This window comes from Camelina sativa, chromosome 11, assembly GCF_030686135.1.
Source record: "Camelina sativa cultivar CO46 ecotype springtype chromosome 11, ASM3068613v1".
NCBI classification, from domain to species: domain Eukaryota; kingdom Viridiplantae; phylum Streptophyta; class Magnoliopsida; order Brassicales; family Brassicaceae; genus Camelina; species Camelina sativa.
Genome location: NC_141890.1, coordinates 39,796,331 through 39,816,335, shown reverse-complemented (window position 1 = coordinate 39,816,335; position 20,005 = coordinate 39,796,331). Strand labels below are relative to the sequence as shown.

Here is a 20,005-nt window from a genome sequence, read left to right as displayed (position 1 = left end):
ATAGTGTAGCAGAAAATAAATCAATTGTGATAGTTTTGTGGGGTATTTTCAAAAATATCACTGTCTCTATGTTACTTTACAAATTTCCTTTTTTTTTGTTTTTATGTTGTTCATTTTCAAAAATATCTTTTCAATATAAAATGACTAAATTCTAAATCTTACGTCCTAAATACTAAATTTTATCCTCTTAAAACTATATCCTAAATATAAAAATAGAAAATCTAAACAAAAATATATCTAAAAATTAATTTAACATATTTTAATTGTATAAAAGAGAATAAAATAAAAATATCAAAAAATGATATTTTTGTAAAGAGATATGTCAAAAGTGACATTCTAACAAATTCTGTAGTTGTTTTGTTATATATGATATATCAAACAATTTCGAGCTACAAAATATACCGTCAATGATTATGAAAATATTAATAAGCATCGCCAAAGAATACTAATGAAAAAACCTAGAAGTCATAAATTTAAAGTGATATTTGGAATCATTAACCTACCCATATATATTGAAGAGTGATATTTGATTGATGATTTAAAACCAATTTCTTATGTTTTTTAAGAATTGAAAATGTTGATACCATCTAGAAGAATATAATACATGTGTGTGGTCAGTGTGGAATCTAAGTCTTGGTGTTATAACTTTAGAGAATTTTTTTCCTAATTTATTCATGAGAATCTAATAGAATTCTTTTTGTGTGTGTCAAAGAGTCTGGTAGAGTTCATTTCCTAATAATACAAGACTTTAACAAAGCACTTCTAGATTAAGTTTTTTTTTTCATAAATTGAAATATATATCTAGATGTTATGGTTCACTAAATTGAAAATTATACGACAGATAAGTAACAGTTAACGCGAACTATTTTGTTTTCATTACAAGTTACAACTATTAGGAACAACTATATATCTTAGTCGTTAAATATTTAATTTTAATTTCGTATCAGATTAAATAATCATTATTTTTAGTGGTTAAGAATCAACATATTCATTTTAAAAATACCTAAAACTTTTTGTTTACATCTATAGAAATGTGCATATCGTAAGGGCTTTTGAATCTTTACGATTGTAAGGACATCACATAGAAAAAAGCAATGTGAGTTTCAACATATATTTCACATAAGTTACATTTGCGGTTTTTAGTTAGAGTTTTAGAGATTTTTGAGCCAAAACCCATACGTTTCTTCCACTAATCAGGATTTAATTGTATATATTCAAACTTATTCAGGTTCCAAATTTTTTACAGATGATATATAAAAAGAGAGAAAAAAAAAAAAAAGACAACGTAACTACTAACTAGTAGATAAAAGCGAAGCACATTCTTCTCAATCCACCTGATGTTAGAGACAGGTCAAGGTCAACGCACGCGTCAGGTAATCTACCACCATTTAATCCATATACATACGGTTACAAAACCATATATGAAAATGAAACCAGCATCTATACAATGTATTCTCAATGCATTCACTACGTAATACGTGTGTATTATTTATAATTATAAAATCAATTATACATCACTTCTAAAATACAATTTTGATACATTATTATGACGTAGAATCTTATTATAGTTACCGGTACCAACGTCTAGAAATCAACCTCACCTATTTGTTAAATACTTTTTCATATCTAAACTTTAATATTCTGCAAATAGTAACATAAACCGTGTTAAAATTTAAATTTGCTACCTGAACGATATGAAATGTTGTTAATTTTAACATCTGCTCGAACGATATTAAATTAGAGTTTAATGGTGCTGAGTCAGACGATCTATGGCGTCCACGTGGTACTAGGACTAACTAAAACGATGTCGTTTTGATCATTTCTTAACAACCACAACACCCAAGAATGACCAAAACGACGTTGTTTTAGTCAATCTCAGTGCCACGTGGACTTCATACTGTTCGAGTAGATATTGAAATTGACAATATTTCATATAGTTCAGATAGCAATTTTAAATTTTAACACAGTTCAGCTTGCTATTTGCAAAGTATTAAAGTGTATGTATGAAAAAACGTTTGACAAATAATCGAGGTTGGTTTTGGCTGTTTTCTCAGTATACCAATTCTATCTACATCCGACTCAAACAACTTTTTTTTTCCGTTAATCTTATTATCCAGCAAATTTTGGTTACTTTGGCGATGATTTCAAGGTTTGTTATCTAATAATCAGGTTTTAAATTTTTTTCCCCTATAGATCAAATTAAAGGATGAATAATAGACTACTAATCTTGGAGATAGTAGTTAACAAGCGCTTGTTTAATAAGAGTCAATGCATAATTTTGTTAGTGTCAGATTTTGCACAACGGATAATGTTTGATGTATCGAAAGCCCATCATTTACAGATGGTTTAGGTGTCGATTAATTGTTATATTTATTTCCTTTACAAAAAAGTTTGCTCAATCTTTTTTGGACCGACTAATTAATTTTGAGACAAAAAAGGTAAAATGAAAAAAAAGGAGATTTGAAACACCCACCTAAACGCTACTACCAAATATAGCTAATGACCAACTCTACTAGTGAGTAGTGACACTTTTACAAAATACTCAGCCGGATATTTACGGTCGCAAGCATGGAATTACAAGTGATGGGTCAAGGCCGGCTTTGTTGCTCATTATGTTTGGCTAATAGTGGTATGAAATGAATATATTATATTTACTGTATAGTGTGAAAGTATTTAATGGAATATGTATGAGTTACAACTTACAATTGATGGGTCTTTCATACATTTACTGTACGTTGTTACATTTCCTGAAAAGTGTGTTAGACATAAAAGAGAGCAAATGGGTTTATTGAACAATGCAGGTGGATCTGTTATCATGATGATGAATTGAAACACGGGTGAAACCATTGTGATCGATGTTTACTTGATACTGTACAATGACTTGAGTTGCTAACTGATCAACCTTACCTGCTGTTGTACTAGCTTATTGAAGCTACTAGATTATCCGACCACCATTGTTCTCCTTGTTGTTTACTTCTTTCTTCTCAGCTACTCCATCCTGATCAATGTAGGGGGGGTTACCGTGAATAGGGAATTGAAAATATTAGAATCAGGCAGTCACTGTTACAAGTATAACTTACAATAATTCAGCTAATATTTTCTTATATTTTGTATTTTTATACTTGTTATTACTAAATTTTTAGTATTTTTGGATTCGTTGGATCCAATTAAATCTAATTCACCGTCTTATGGATGGCGAAGTATGGTGTCTGCTCGCTCTCTCGTAAACAAAGGAATTATTAAAAGAGTAGGATCCGGTGATTACATTTTAGTATGGTCTGATCCCTGGATTCCTGCTCAATTCCCGAGACCAGCATTGCGTTCGGGATTGCCCGTCGATCCTACGCTTAGAGTTGAAACTTTCATTGACATGAGCTCGCACTCCTGGAATTTGGCTTTGCTTTCGGCCTCTGTCGAGCCGGAAGATGTTGCCTTTATTTCTGCTTTACCTCTTGGTAATCTAAATTCACCGGATAGGTTGGGTTGGCATTTGACAAAAACTAGCCTATATTCAGTTAAATCTGGGTATAAAGCTTTGCGGCCGAATCAGGCGTTATCTGTTCTGGTCCCACTATTATTCTGCTGCAGGCATTTGTCTGGCAGATTCGGTGTCCACCAAAAATTTGATATTTTTTGGGGCAAGCAATTACGGGTTGTGTGGCGACAAAAGCTAATCTGCGGTGACTATGATTTTGAGTGTGCCCTTTGTGGCGGGTCGGAGGAGAAAATCAATCTTGCCCTATTTTTGTGTCCCCCGGCTTGGCAGATCTGGGCTTTGTCCTCATTCCAGACATCTTCGGAATGTTTTCCTTCAGAATCTGTCTATGCAAACATGGATTATTTATTTTGGAGATCTCAGCAGAGTCCTTCGACGGATATTTTCCCGTGGATTCTTTGGTATATTTGGAAGGCTAGGAATAATAATTTTTTTTAGCAATTTGGATTCCAACCCACTAGCGATTTTACAGTTAGCAGAGGAGGAAGCTAATCTTTGGTTTTCGGCACAGGAGGATACTTTAGGACTTCCTCCTCAGGGCGGCTCTCGGCCGACATCTGGTACTACAGTTAATGATACTGTTGCAGTTAATAGACATGGAACCAATTACCGATGTTTTGTGGATGGATCTTGGAAAGCGACTGACTAGTATGCAGGCAGAGGATAACATTGCATTTCCCCTGTGGGGGAATCTCCCACTATGGGTGCTTCTAATCTTCACCGTAGCTTGTCACCCCTCCATGCAGAAGTGGAAGCTCTAATTTGGGCAATGTGGTGTATGATTGGCGCGGATAATGAGAATGTTGTTTTTCTCACGGACTGTTCTGATTTGGTGAAGATGGTGTCTTCACCTTCCGAGTGGTCTGCATTCAAGACATACTTGGATGAGATTGAAGCGGATAAGGAAGAATTCCTATCATTTTCTTTAGTCTTCAACCCCTGAACACAAAATGATAATGCGGACAAGCTGGCGCGTCGTGCTAGAATCGAGTCGCATCTGTTTGAAGCATCGGACCATAGACCCGTCATTACCTATTTTGAACCATTCAATAATGTACTTAATAGTAAAATTCTATAGTTCAAATATATAATGTACTTAATAGTAAAATTCTATAGTTCAAATATATAGACTCTTTATGCTTTGCAAGCCTCAGTCGACTATGTTTGGCATGAACGTAACTGTAGACGGCATGGTGATAGCCAACCGCCACCAGAGACGCTTACCAAGTTCATTAATCGGCAGGTTCGTAATAGACTAGTCTCTCTCTTTCACGTAACAAGGAAGCACCAAACTCAAGGATGGTCTATTAAATTTCTTCCAGGGTACCAATTTTGTTACTCGATCCCTGGTGTGATGGTGTGATGGAGAGACAATTCTCTCCCATGCAATTCTGAGAAAGGAAGTTGCAACATGTTTGGTGACCTCGGCGAGTACTCCTATGTTTTTGCAAGGGGGAGACACTTGCATAGAATTATATAATACAATAGTTTCCTAAACTATAATGATTGCAAATACATATAAATCTAAATAATAAATATAGAATATATTGTTATTAATCTTATGATCTTCTAGATCTCTATATGGTCTGCAAATTTGGTTTGACTCAAGGTAAGAGAGAACACTCATATTCCATCAAGCTCCAACTCTGTTTTAGTTCCAAGATCTTTCCAATAGCTCTTTAAAGAATTTCAAAAAGATTATGCATATATTGTAAATAAGGTTTTTTGGTTAACGTAATTTAACATTCATTCAAAAAAAAAAAAAAAAAAAGATACTCCTAACGTAACGCCTATTGTCTTTGTTTTGTCGCTGATCTACTAGTTTTGTGATATGTCTATATTTTGTCTCTCTCTAGCATATATTTATCATGCATTTATCTAGGATATTAATCTCACAACGCTCCCGGAACCCTCTCTCGAGCCAATCTCACAACATTCCCGGAACCGTCTCTCGAGCCAATCTCACAACACTCCTGGAACCATCTCTCGAGCCACCCCCTTCTAACTGTTCCACTCGGGTGGGATTTAGCTTTCTACATCTTCATCAAAATTGTAGGGAATTGAGTGATCTTTCCAACGCTTTTTATTTCAAGCCAATCGGAGGTGTGGTTCAAGAGTTATCATCGTTTTTTAGTGGATGCATATACACCCAGCTCGAGCCAAAACCACTCTGGTTCGAGCCAACACCCCTCCACTCCTCCCAGTCGACTTCGATCGAGCCAGCCTCACCCTGCATCACTCGAACTCACTCGAACCATCTGGATCGAGCCACTGGACGCACACCAACTCGTTCACAAATGTCAGGAAGACGTTCCGTCTTACATGCTTCAGGAGATTCCCAAACTGACTCTTCACCTTGTCGTTTTAAGTTTTAGGGATTTACATGTTTTTACGATAAATACATTTTGTTAAGCCTTGGCTGAGGAAATCATCTTTTATCTCATATTGTTTTTTCTTAAGGTTTTACCTAGCCACCATATAAGCTCTCAGACTTTGTAATCCGACATCTTGGAGTTTATTGAGTAATTGCATTTGATTTCTTTTACAAGTTTTTCATCTTATTTTTACCTATCTAAGAATGCTTGTTTCAATGTTTTCTGGGTTTGCATCCTTGATGATGATTTTCGGATCTGAGTATTGTGGTAGTTCTTAGGGATGGGATAAATTAGGTGGAGGATCTTAGGATATAGGGTGTTTAAGCTTAGATTCGTATGATTACCTTCTGGACTAGAGTTAGAAATACTAGTTTCTCTCTGATCTAAAACTAGGTCATAGACATTTCCACACCCAAAAGGTGTTTGATGAAATGTGTGACCAACTAGTGCCAGAGACTTACGTTCCTAGCCTAAGAGATTAGTTGTCTAGGTTGTTTGTTGACTTGAATGAACTTGTTATTCATGCCATGCTTGATCATGTTTCTCTAGCGAGTGCTAGGTTTGGAAGTGGTTGAGTTTGAGTACCTTCTGTCAAGAGATTGGATTAGCTAAGAAGTCACTACAAGAAAACAAGATATTTACAACTACGCTTGGCGACTAAATACGTAGTCGCTAAATTTCCCAACTATCTGCCGACCACTAAGTGACCAAGTTACAACTGCGTAAATTTAGTCATTTGCCGACCAAATAGAGTAGTCAGTACTGTAGTCGTTGATTAACGACCATTATACGACTAAATGGGATGAACTTAATTGAGTTGTATCCAAGTAGCTAATTTGGCGACGAGTTAGCAACTAAGACTATGAGTCGGTAAGTTGGCGACTATACAACGACTACTTTTGTGGTATTCTTCACATATTAACTATAAATACAAGAATCATGTGTTTGCATTCTCATATCTATACTTATGTTTAGGTGCAGCATGTCTTATTAATTGTTTTATATTACTGCAGATGTGAATTGGTTTATATGTAACTAATGTTTAATGTTTATATGTAACTAATGTTTTTAAGTTTATATATATCCATGTTTGCATTCTTTATATACTATTAGATATTCACATTCTTTAAATTTATATGTAACTAATGTTTTGTAATTTTTAAGTGATCAATATATTATGTAATGTATATATATAAGTAGCAGATTTCAAATAAAATGTAAACTAAACTAAATTATATGTTTTTCTAAAATTAAATATGGCTACAGATTCATGACTAATAAGTGGCTAACTACAAAATATTGGGTTTAAACATGTTTATTACGTGTTGGACCAGGTTTTGGACTACAAGACAAGCCCAATTTGTTAAACTAAAATCACATACCAACTCATCAGCGACTAATAAGCGACTAATTTTAAAACATTTTGGGACTAAACAAGCCTGAGAATCCATTTACGCCGTCCAGCCCATAAACAAACGACCTAACCCTAATGCTCAAACTCTAATCTCTCATTTCTGATTTCTCTCACCGTTCTTCGCCGTTTCTCTCAACCTCTCGTCTCTCAATCTCTCATTGACGCAATCGCCGATTCTCTCAATCTTCTACGATGCCGGTTAAGAAGGGTGGACGAAAGAGGAATGTTGTCCCCGACGCTTCTCTCAGACCCGGTGGCTTGAACCCTACGTCGAAGGTGAGAAAAGTCAATCCTCTACCACCACAATACAACTTCACGCCAGCGGCTCAAAATCCGACGCCTCAGACGCCTCAAGAACAAGTCCGCGTTCCCCCCCCCCCCCCCCAACTATCGACGTCAAGTGCACCGCAGGTCAGAATCTATCCACCGCCACAGGTCCTGTTTGAGAATTCCTTGAATCGAAGCCGAGAAGACCAACCAGCTCGGTCATTACCAGAAGTCCAGAACATTCCGCCGGTTCAATCGAATCCTTTGCATGATTCTGCGAGATCTCCAGTTCAGAACTCTCACGCTTAAAGCCATCCGTCTTCTCAAGGTAACAACTTTAAGGAGCCAGATCCAGTATTGCCAAAAATCCAGGAGGACACGTTGAGGGATCTTAACGCCATACTTATGGTTCCGGACTGCGACAAATTTACCATCGTACTCTCTCCGGAACCGAAGCCTAACACGACTTGGTATGTAAACATGTTTTAATATTGTTTTGTCATACATGTGTTACATAGTCGAGTGTTATGTGATTGTTTTGTCATTGGTTTGTGATTGTTCTGTCATTGTTTTGTCGAGTATATGTATTTTGTCATGAACTTTTGTGTTTTGCCATGAACTATTGTTTATTGTTTTGTCGAGTATATGTGTTTTGTCATGAACTATTGTTTATTGTTTTGTCGAGTATATGTGTTTGTCATGAACTATTGTTTATTGTTTTGTCATTCCCAAGTCTCTCATCAGTTAGTAGTAACTAGAAAAGTATATCTGTTTGTCATGAACTATTTTTTATTGTTTTGTCATTCCCAAGTCTGACTTGATTCTTATGTTATGAGGTTTACTCGTGATGTCAAATCGCAACTGGTGCGGAAGATTACAAAGGTTTTTACAAACAAATTTGATGGTGAATATTATAATTGGTCATGTGTACCTCTGGATAGACGAGAAAGATATTTCCTTTAGTTTGGGGTATAGTTTTCTGTTATATATCATTCATAGATAGGTTTTAATTGTTGTTTATCAATAACTTAATTCGATTTTCTTTTTCCCTAGAAAACACACACTTGGGATCCATTGATAACAGGAACAATGTCAACGCCGGATGAAAAACATGGTAAGCGACACTAGTCAAGTGCAACCTAAATGGATCGTGGGTGAACTATGGAAAACAATGGTTGCGCAGTGGGATACTGAAGAAGCACAGGAAAGGAGTCGAATCTATTCCAATGCTCGTATGTCAGACCGTAATGGTCTCGGTCCACACTCGCACTTATTTGGGCCAACATCGTATCAACAAGTCAAACAAGGCTTGGTGAGTAACTTTAACTTATGTCTTAACCTTTTTTTTTTTTTTTGTAACATTCCAGGAAGAGAAACTTGAGAGACCGGTGAGTCTTGGTGAGGTTTTCAAAGAGACACATACAAGGCCATATGATACGTATGTAGATGGAAAAGCCGAGAAGATCTTCTCAACTTATGAGAAAAACTTACAAGCTAAGATATCTGAGATCGAGTCAGATCCTTCACGAGCTCAGGAGCTCACAACAGAAGATTATACAGCCATCTTTCTTCAGGTAAAGTACCATTTTCACAATCTATATTTAATCAGTCTTCAAAATTTTCAGAGCTAACAGTTTCAGTTTTTCTTTACTAAGTCCACTGAGAAGGATTCACTAGGTAATCTTTTTGGACTTGGAAGCCTCAAGGATCATCTTCAGGATTTTCCCAATGGCAAGAGCTATCCACAAGGACAGTCATCATTTGTAGCATTTTAAGAGCAAATGAAAGAAGGTCATCGTATAATTGAAGAACAAGTTGCCTATAATGCAAAACATGATGCTGAGATTGCTGCTCGTGAAGCAGAACATTCCAAAGTTGTGGCTGAGCAACATAAGAAGATAGAGCACTTGGAAAAGTTCATGCGTACGATGTGTCCGACCTTTGTCGAATTCCAATAGTCTGAAGCAAGTGATGCATTCACCGCCTCTCCAACACAGAGAACAGCTCCTACTTAGGTTACTTCTTAGGCTACTTATTATGGTTTAGGTTCTATTTTGGTTAATTATTATGAACTTGTCACTTTGGGATGATGTGTCAATCATATTTTTTGATTGATCATTTTGGTTCTCTTTTTGTAATTGCTAATGTGGTGAACATATTACTATTGTGGTGAACTTTTGGTTATTAAAACTGTGAATTTTAGGTTTCTGTTTCATTAGTAATTCGATTTAAAAAACAAAACAAAATAATTATGGTTTTAATCACTATAGTCGTCAAACCAGTCATTAAATCTGGCTTAAAGTCATCAAATAGTCGTCCGATAGTAGCCACGAAGTCGCATAATTTAACGACGAATTCACAACTATTCTCAAACTAGTCGTAAACTACTTCTGCCAATATTTTATTAGTCGTAACATAGTCGTCAAATAGTTGTAAATAGTAATGACTAAATTATGACTACGTTTACGACTACGTGCCATAGTCGTAATATTGTCGCTATTTACCGACTATGTTACGACTGAATTTCCTTACCGACTATCGATTTACGACAATAGTTATTAGTCGTAACTTAGTCGTTATGTGTGATTTAGCGAGTATTTAGTGACTATTAGTGCAGTCGTAAATCACCTGTTTTCTTGTAGTGATTGATGTTCATTGTTTAGGGATAGTTTGCTTGTGGCATGTTAAACACTCTATAGACTAGGATACTCCACCGACATGAATTACCCCCATCTTTAGGACTTTTTTCTTTCAGACTTTTATTGCATTCCTGAGAATGCTCTGATTCTTGTTGTTTAGTTCATGCTTAGAGTCTTTTCTGTTTTCATTCATTTTCGCTTCTTGTCATACATTCTCGTTTCTAATTCTAGAACACATTTTCGTTTTGCATTCTAATCATTCTAGGATTGTTAGATAAAAATACTCTCTTTGAATTGGCTTGACTTGTGAAATCTTGATTGCATCTTGAGTGACTAGTATCATCCCATTTGGATTGACACCTTAAGTACTACAACTACATAAGGTTAATTGAACCTGCTAGGATAGACATACAAAACCCTAGTATCAATTTGGCGCCGTTGCCATTTGGGATTTGTTTTGCTACATTTAAGATTTCAAGTTTTGCAAGATTAAGTTCTGTTACGCTTGTTAGTCTGAGTACTGACTTGTTTTGGTTGTCTGTTTGTTTGTTTTGCAACTCAGGAACCTGTTGATTTCAACCTTGCATGCACACCAGATCAAGAGGACATCAGAATCTCCTTCCTGCTATCGATGACATAAATCGGTTACAAAGACCACGACAAGCTCGTCATCTCACAGATCATCCCGCACCAGTTACTATGGAACAACAGAATGGACCAAATGCGAGACCGCAAAAAATTGGTGCTGGGGATGCACCGTACACTCATACTCAGCGTGCTGGAATCATCCCTCCTGCTGTGCAGAATAACAACTTCGAAATCAAAAGTGGTCTGATATCCATGATCCAAGGGAACAAGTTTCATGGATTGCCTATGGAGGATCCAATCGATCACCTGGACGAGTTCGACCGTCTGTGCAGTCTCACCAAGATCAATGGAGTGAGTGAGGATGGTTTCAAGTTGCGACTCTTCCCATTCTCCCTGGGAGACAAAGCTCATCAATGGGAGAAAAACATTCCCAAAGGATCAATCACCACTTGGGACGACTGCAAGAAAGCCTTGTTGGCCAAATTCTTCTCCAACGCCAGAACAACACGTCTCAGGAATGACATCTCTGGCTTTGCTCAGAGGAACTCATAATTATTCTGTGAAGCCTGGGAGCATTTCAAGGGTTACCAGAGCCAGTGTCCACATCACGGATTCAGCAACGAGTCATTGCTGAGCACTCTCTACCGTGGTGTGCTACCAAAGATACGTATGTTGCTTGACACTGCTTCAAACGGCAACTTCCTGAACAAGGACGTCGATGAAGGATGGGAACTCATTGAAAACCTCGCCCAGTCTGATGGCAATTATAACGAGGATTATGACCGCACAGTTAAATGACAAGCTTGACCGCCTCTTGCTCAGTCAGCAGCAAACCGTCCACTTCGTCTCTGAGGACGACCCTTTTCACGTTCATGATGAGGAGGGTGAGCCAGTCTGAAGAAATCAGCTACGTCCAAAATCAAGGTGGATACAACAAGGGTTGCAACCCCTACAAGACGAACCCCAATTTGTCTTACCGGAGCACCAATGTTGCGAATCCACATGATCAAGTGTACCCTCCTCAGCAACAACAACAAGGCCAACAAAAACGTTTTGCGCATTACACTCAAGGATTCGTGCCTAAACAACAGTTCCAGCAAGGTTATCACTCTCCTTTCGGACCACCACCAGGATTTTCACCTCAACAAGTTCAACCTACTCAAGATCCAAATCAAGAAATGAAGCACATGATGCAACAACTTCTTCAAGGTCAAGCTAGTGGTTCTCTGGATACTGCTAAGAAGTTTACTGAACTTAGTCAACTGGAATGTTCTTACAATGATCTGAATGTCAAGTTTGAAGCTCTTAACTCCAAGATGAAGCAGTTCTACTTCTACCCCAACAACTGGCTAACTACCTGGAAAAGCAGTTCAAAACACCAAGGACTATACTACTATCCATGCCATCACCACCCAAGCTATAGATGTACGGCTCACTGAGGACAATGAGAGTTTAGATGGGGAGGGTTTTCTTCAAGATGAAGTTTAGATAAAGGATCCTATCGAGGTGCTAAAGGATCCAATTAAGTCAGCCAAGCAATTTGATCCTGAAGCTACTAAAGAACCCACTGCTCCCAAGGATAAACCTGTGAGATTCATTCCTCCACCATACAAGCCACCTCTACCATTTCCAGTGAGGTTTAAGAAGCAGCTTACTGAGAAGTATAAAAATCTGTTCGAAAAACAAGTCAATGAGATTGAACTTAGGATGCCTTTGCTTGATGCATTTGCACTTGTGCCTCAGTATCAAAAGTTTTTAACTGATTTGGTAACAGAAAGGACCAAAGAGAAGGAGCGGATAGCTAAAGGAGCTCAAGCTAAGGCTCTGGAAGATGAGAGGGGAGTGCATGTCATAGGTGGGGTTATTCATGAATGCAAGGCTGTTATTCAGAAGATGATTATCCCAAAGAAGCAAGAGGACCCTGGTTCTTTCAACTTGCCTTGTTCTCTAGGTCCATTGGCCTTCAAAAAGTGACTATGTGACCTTGGTGCTTCAGTAAGCCTCATGCCACTCTCTGTAGCTCAGAGGCTAGGATTCAACAAATACAAGTCATGCAACCTCCGCTTAATATTGGCTGATAGGACTACTAGATTGCCTCATGGTCTACTAGAGAACCTGCCCATCAAAATTGGACAAGCTGAGATTCCTACTGACTTTGTGGTGCTGAGAATGGATGAAGAGCCTAAAGATCCACCAATCCTGGGAAGACATTTCTTAGCTACAGCTGGAGCAGTTATTGATGTCAAGAAGGGGATGATTGATCTCAATCTGGGTAAAAACTTCAAGATGAAGTTTGATATCAAGGATTCTAAGAAGAAACCAACTATTGATGGACAGACCTTCGTGATTGAAGAGAAAGATCAGAAAGCTGGGTTTGACGTCTTTGAGGGTGTGAATGTGGCAGAAACAAGGGTTTTGGTAGCCAAAGAGGAAACTCTAAGGGGCACTCGACCGTGTTCCAACTCGAGTGCAGTTGTTGCCCTCCCCAAGCGTCAAGACCTGCTTTCTAAACCTCACCAACCGCAAGAGTCAAGTCCTCCTGCGCTTGACAGTTTATATGAACTCCAAAATACAGAGATTCTAAGGGACTCAATGAAAGAGTTAACAGCTATGGTGAAGGAGAAGGAGATGAGTGGGCAAATAAAGAAGCTCCAAGGTACAAAGAGAATTTCTCCTCCAAGGAAATTAAGGAAGAGGTTTGGGATAATGAAGAAGAGCAGTTCATTTGTTGTTGAACCTGGGCAAAATGTTAAAGAGTATCTGGCTAGACAAGACATTCTAGAGGGATCTCTAAAGCGTCTCTATGAACCTCCCAAAGCATAAGGAGTATGCAAAGTCAAGCTTAGAAACTTTAAATAAGCTCACTTGGGAGGAAGTCCCAAAGGTATCACTGTAAATATTTTTTAGGATCCTTGTGTTTTTGATTTTTGTTTTTAGTTTTTTGGTGTTCAGGAATCTGCAGAAGGGAGTATGGGCAAAAAAAAAAAAGGTGAAAGTATAGGTCAAAAGAAGGCGCTGCGACGCGGCCTAGAGAGTTTAACCACCACCGTGCGTTCTCAACCATCATCTACTCGAGCAAGGTTCAACCGACGACAGGGAATCAGACTCGACCCATCTTGAGAGGCTCATCACTCTGCACTCGTTTGAGCCACGCCTCCGCTGTCACGCTCGAGCCAATCTCACTCTGCACTCGCTCAACACCAATCGAGCCGCCTCCGTAATTCTCTCTCGACCGACGCTGTTCTCTCGAGTTCTCAATCCGTCGCAGCTTGACCACTGCTGATTCCCCACCTAATCTGGCGAAGCCTCCCTCGAGCCGCGTCTCACCCGACCCTGTCCACCGAGCCAACCCCTGTACGACTCGATCGAAGCTCTCTTGTCGCCTCCGTGAAGATCCTCTCGAGCCACGCTCCAACTACCACAACCCCTCTCTCGAGCCACACACAAAGTCTCCATCGAGCCAACTCGTCAGAGAACACTCTCTCCAGTTCCCTCCCCAGCACGTCAATCTTCATATGTGTCACGGGAGCGTCAGCCTTCACCCGCTCCTTCACGCCACTCGTCACATGAGTCCAGGGAGAAAATGAGACAAGGTTCGCGTGGTTCCAAAGCCTCCTCAAGTCATCGGTCAGCGCGTCGTTCTACAGCTCGAGATGAGCATGAGGTTGAGGTTGAGCAGCGAGATGAAGCTCAGGGTGATTATCAGGGCATGACCGGGGGTTGAGTAGCAGATCGAACATCAAGGTGATTATCAGCCTACAGAGGTGGTTGTGCTAGCATCGTACCATGGTGAGTCCAGAGTCGATGACATGCAGTGTGACGAGCCATAGAACGTTTATCGGAACACGCAAGCGGTTGAGCAGCAAGTTGAGCAACCAGCTGAGATCACTCCTGCGGATCCGGGATAAGGTGAAGGACAAAGTCAATATAACGCTCCTCCTTGGGCGAGCACCGACTCCTTCCTCTATTACTGAGGTACTCCTACCTTCCCTTGTATATGCCATTTCATTCCTGCATTGTTTCTGTTGTGATTCTTAAATCTTCCTGCAAATTTTTCTCACATAGGAGACTGTGTAATTTAAGTTAGGGGGAGGGTTTGAGATGATGTATCTGATGTTGTGTTTTGTGATTCTTATTTCAATTTTTTTTGCATCATATCATGTTTGAGTTTGCATCCATCTATTTGGATAGAAAATCTCCAAAAAAAAAATAATAAAAAAAAATAATCGATTCCACAAAAACAGAGTGTTCATGTAGTTTGCACTTGCATATTATGATTGAGTCTAGTGTTATTCATATAGGGTTGTTGCATTTAGCATAGGGGTTGATGATGATTGTAACCTTGGTAGCATGCTGAATTCAATAGGATAGGATCAAGGCCATTGTAATTAGTTCTTTGATGCTTGTTGATTGAACTTGAAATGTAAGATTGAACAAGGTTTTGAATTCTAGTCTTGATTGAAGCATGTTTTGAATTGACATTATTACCTATCTATCTGAACCTAATCTTGACTTGCAATTATCGTGTTATGCATTGAAGTTGAACTCATGGATACCATATACATACTTGGATTGTCTTTCACATTTTTATCACCCTTGACAATCCAAGTAGCTGATTCCCATCTTTGGAACAGTTTCCCGCACTCTTAACCAACCGTTCTTTCAAGCCAATTGTATTCTTGAGTGTCAGGCTTTTTTCGAGTTGAGCTTGTTAGAAAGTGTTAGGTTCTAACCGACAAGAGTAGGATCCTTTGTAGTTCTAGTTCGCGTTATCCGGACTAGTAGGACTAGGTGAGAACTGGATTTTGGGTATTGTGTATGGATTTGTGCAGAAAAGTAAAGGGTAGAAAGTCTTAAGAAGGGGGATGTATTTTCAAAATTTACAAGTCTAGTAAATGATTTGAGTTGAGCAAAGTAAAAAGAGTAATTGGTTCTGGGCATGAAATAAAAAGATTAGACAAAGAAAAGAAAGTAAAAAATGCTTAAGATGTCTAGAGTCCTTAGAAGAAAAGAAGAGGAACTATAGATATAATAAAGATTTCCCAATCGCTAGAATGAAAAGAAGTGAACTCCTCCTAAGACTAAGTGTAAAAGGTTTGAGATGATGTTTCTGACGAAGGGTAGAGATAGGACCAACTTTTGGGTTAGCATGTTAGGGCTGAACTTCCTTATTTCCCTTTGGGTAGACAGGGCATTGCTCTTGTATGTATCAGTTCGTTTCAACCTTTAGCCTTCTTTTAAGCTCAACTCCTTTTCGTGAGAGAAGCTTATTCTGTATTGATAAAACCACTTGAGAAGGAGACCATCTTCGTCTTTGACCTTTCACCCTAGCCAAATGAGTTCAATGACGTTGCTTAGCTTGATTCATGGTTCTCTGTTAATGAATGTTAAAGAAAATGATTGATAGGATTGCATGTGTAGATTAAAGATCAGAATCTTTTCAACAAAGTTTTTAAATAAAGTCCCTTCACCATGCATCATAGAACTAAAAACAAGGACCTTGATTTTAACTACTCTATTCAGCATGTTTTAGCTTCTGAGACCCCATCTTCACACCTATCTTCCATACTTTGTTCCTGATCGTTTGCTTGAGGACAAGCAAAGACTAAGTTTGGGGGAGTTGATATGTCTATATATTGTCTCTCCCTAGCATATATTTATCATGCATTTAGCTAGGATAACTCATTGTGTTGCATCATTTTCTAGTCCTTTCTATACACTTTGCATGACTAGGTAGTTCTTGCATCATCCTTGCATACATTGTGCATTTCGTAGTATTTCAGGTATCTAGGAGACGTCAGGAACGCATCACTCAACCCATCCGCTGCACAACACTCCCGGAACCCTCTCTCAAGCCAATCTCACAACGCTCCCGGAACACTCTCTTGAGCCAAAATCACAACACTCCCGGAACCGTCTCTCGAGCCAATCTCACAACACTCCCGGAACCCTCTCTCGAGCCAATCTCATAACACTCTTGGAATCGTCTCTCGAGCCAATCTCACAACACTCCCGAAACCGTCTCTCGAGCCAATCTCACAACACTCCTGGAACCGTCTCTCGAGCCACCCCCTTCGAGCCGTTCCACTCGAGTGGGATTTAGCTTTCGACGCTTCATCAAAATTGTAGGGAATTGAGTCATCTTTCCAACGCCGTTTATTTCAAGCCAATCGGAAGTCTGGTTCAAGAGCTATCATCGTTTTAGTGGATGCATATACACCCAGCTGGTTCGAGCCAACACCCCTCCACTCCTCCCAGTCAACCTCGATCGAGCCAGCCTCACTCCTCATCACTCGACCTCACTCGAATCATCTGGATTGAGCCAGTGGACGCACACCAACTCGTTCACACATGTTAGGAAGATGTTCCGTCTTACACGCTTTAGGAGATTCCCAAACCGAATCTTCACCTTGTCGTTTTAAGTTTTAGAGATTTACATGTTTTTACTATGAATACATTTTGTTAAGTTTTGCCTGAGGACATCATCTTTTATCTTGTATTGTTTTTATTTAGGTTTTACCTAGCCACCATATACGTTTTCAGACTTTGTAATCCGACATCTTGAAGTTTATTGAGTATTTGCATTTGATTTCTTTTACAAGTTGTTCATCTCATTTTTACCTATCTAAGAATGCTTCTTTCAATGTTTTATGGGTTTGCATCCTTGATGATGATTTTCTGATCTGAGTAGTGTGGTAGTTCTTGGGGATGGGATAGATTAGGTGGAGGATCTTAGGATGTAGGGTGTTTAAGCTTAGATTCGTATGATTCCCTTCTGGACTAGAGTTAGAAATACTAGTTTCTCTCTGATTAATTGGAACTAGGTCATAGATATTTCCACACCCAAAAGGTGTTTGATGAAATGTCTAACCAACTAGTGCCAGAGACTTACGTTCCTAGCCTAAGAGATTAGTTGTCTAGGATGTTTGTTGACGTGAATGAACTTGTTTTTCATGCCATGCTTGATCATGTTTTTCTAGCGAGAGCTAGGTTTGGAAGTGGTTGAGTTTGAGTACCTAGCCTAAGAGATTACTCCACCGACATCAATTACCCCCATCCTTAGGACTTCTTTCTTTCTGATTTTTATTGCATTCCTAAGACTGTTTCGATTCTTGTTGTTTAGTTCATGCTTAGACTCGTTTCTGTTTTCATTCATTTTCACTTCTTGTCATACATTCTCGTTTCTAGTTCTAGAACACATTTCTGTTTTGCATTCTGATCATTCTAGGATTGTTAGATAAAAACACTCTCTTTGAATTGGCTTGACTTGTGAAATCTTGATTGCATCTTGTGTGACTAGCATCATCCCATTTGGATTAACACCTTTCGTACTATAACTACATAAGGTTAATTGAACCTGCTAGGATATACACACAAAACCCTAGTATCAATTTGGTATATTATTACTCCACATTTTTTTTTCATCGAAAAGAATTTATTTTAATGATTTTTATCTGTATTATTACTCCACATATGCTCGAAAATGTTCAAACCATTATAAGATTCTTTAATATTTAATTTTCCAAATACAAATGAATATTTTTGAGAAATACATTTTTTGGTATATCCTTTTCAAAATATCCCTTTTATCTATTCTTTTTCAAAAAATTCTTATTAAATATAAAAGTTTATAAAGTTTATAAGGTTTTTGTGGATACTAACTTTTACTCAAAGACCCAAAAGAAAAAAAAAAGAAATAGAATGAAAATGCGAGAATTCTTATTAATGTTAAACTATCATATATATATATATATATGTATGTATTGATTTTATTAATTAATAAACAATATTAAGATATTAAGTATTTAATTTTACTTTAATTATATATGAAACTAATAAAATATTAAGGTATGTATTATGTATAATTTGATTTCTTAATCATTAATTTTATTTAAAGGTTAAGAGTAATATTATTTTTACATTTATCTTTTCTATATCTTTAATATTTTTAAAGAATAAGATATTATGTATAATTTGACATGTGTTTGGCCAAAACATAACATATCTCCATTCTATAAAAGCAGTTCCACAATAGCTTAAACAACCTTAGATATAGATTTTATGTTTGGTATTTTATTATGTATTATGACAACCCGTCCAACGGACCCTACTAGCCCCCGCTAACTGCCCCAACGGACCGTCCGTGGACCAAGTTTGCCTCCTGCTAGCCGTCCCAACGGACCCCAAGCTGGTCCTGCAGATCATCGATCGTAACCCATCACTGTGGATATCCCAATCCACCAGTAGGTTATTGGTGCGCCAGGCGTTCCTCGAACCCTGGTCCCCACCCTTTAACAACCTTCCCATAGGGCAAGCTGTCACCAATTCCTGTGGGAAGGTTGTTAAAGGGTCGAGACCAGGGTTCGAGGAACGTTTGGCGCACCAATAACCTACTGGTGGATTGGGATATCCACAATAATGGGTTAGGATCGATGCCCTGCAGGGCCAGCTTGGGATCCGTTGGGACGGCTAGCGGAGGCTAGCAGGGTCCACGGACGGTCCGTTGGGGCAGCTAGTGGGGTCCGTGGGACGAGTTGTCATATAAAAATTGATTTTTATGTAACAACCCGTCCCGTGGACTCCACTAGCCTCACTGCTGCTGCCCCAACAGACCGTCCGCGGACCACACTAGCCTCACTGCTAGCCGTCCCAACGGATCCCAAGCTAGCCCTACAAGGCATCGATCCTAACCCATCACTGTGGATATCCCAATCCACCAGTAGGTTATTGGTGCGCCGGGCGTTCCTCGAACCCTAGTCCTCACCCTTTATCAACCTTCCCACAGGACAAGTTGTCACCAATTGACCTGAAACGACATGACCCGTTTTTTTTTAAATAATAAATAATAAATAATAATAATAATAATAATAATAAACTACAACTAGTGGTCCCATATCCACTAGCCACATAACCACAAGCACAACCAACATCGGAAATAACAGATACCAATATCCAAACAATAATCCAATAACTAATAACCAATAATCATATATAACAATACTCCAATATCAAACAACATGAAACAAGGAACCAGCAACCTAGAAGTTCTAAAGACCCAACTCTAGCAACCTAGCAATGCCAGACAACATCCAATCGAGTCCCTAGAACATCCTCCTCTTCATTGCCTTGATTCCACGATCACACTTTGCCTTTACCTGCATCACAAACACAAATTGCAATGCATGAGTATTTTATAAACACTCAGTAAGGCAATCCTCCCATCTAC

At 38.6% G+C, this 20,005-nt stretch overlaps 1 protein-coding gene and 1 non-coding gene across 2 annotated transcripts; one reads left to right on the top strand and one right to left on the bottom strand.

The window, feature by feature from the left end:
* The first annotated feature begins 8,663 nt into the window (after positions 1 to 8,663).
* LOC147935186 (uncharacterized) lies at positions 8,664 to 9,327 on the top strand. Its single transcript, XM_087472897.1, has 3 exons — positions 8,664 to 8,864; positions 8,920 to 9,126; positions 9,208 to 9,327. Exons 1-3 carry the CDS (start codon positions 8,664 to 8,666, stop codon positions 9,325 to 9,327), a joined length of 528 nt encoding a protein of 175 aa, XP_087329023.1.
* A 1,959-nt stretch (positions 9,328 to 11,286) lies between these two features.
* Positions 11,287 to 11,393, bottom strand: LOC147935185 (small nucleolar RNA R71). Its single transcript, XR_015573387.1, has one exon. It is a non-coding gene; the product is annotated as a small nucleolar RNA R71 (small nucleolar RNA).
* Between the last annotated feature and the right edge of the window lie 8,612 nt (positions 11,394 to 20,005).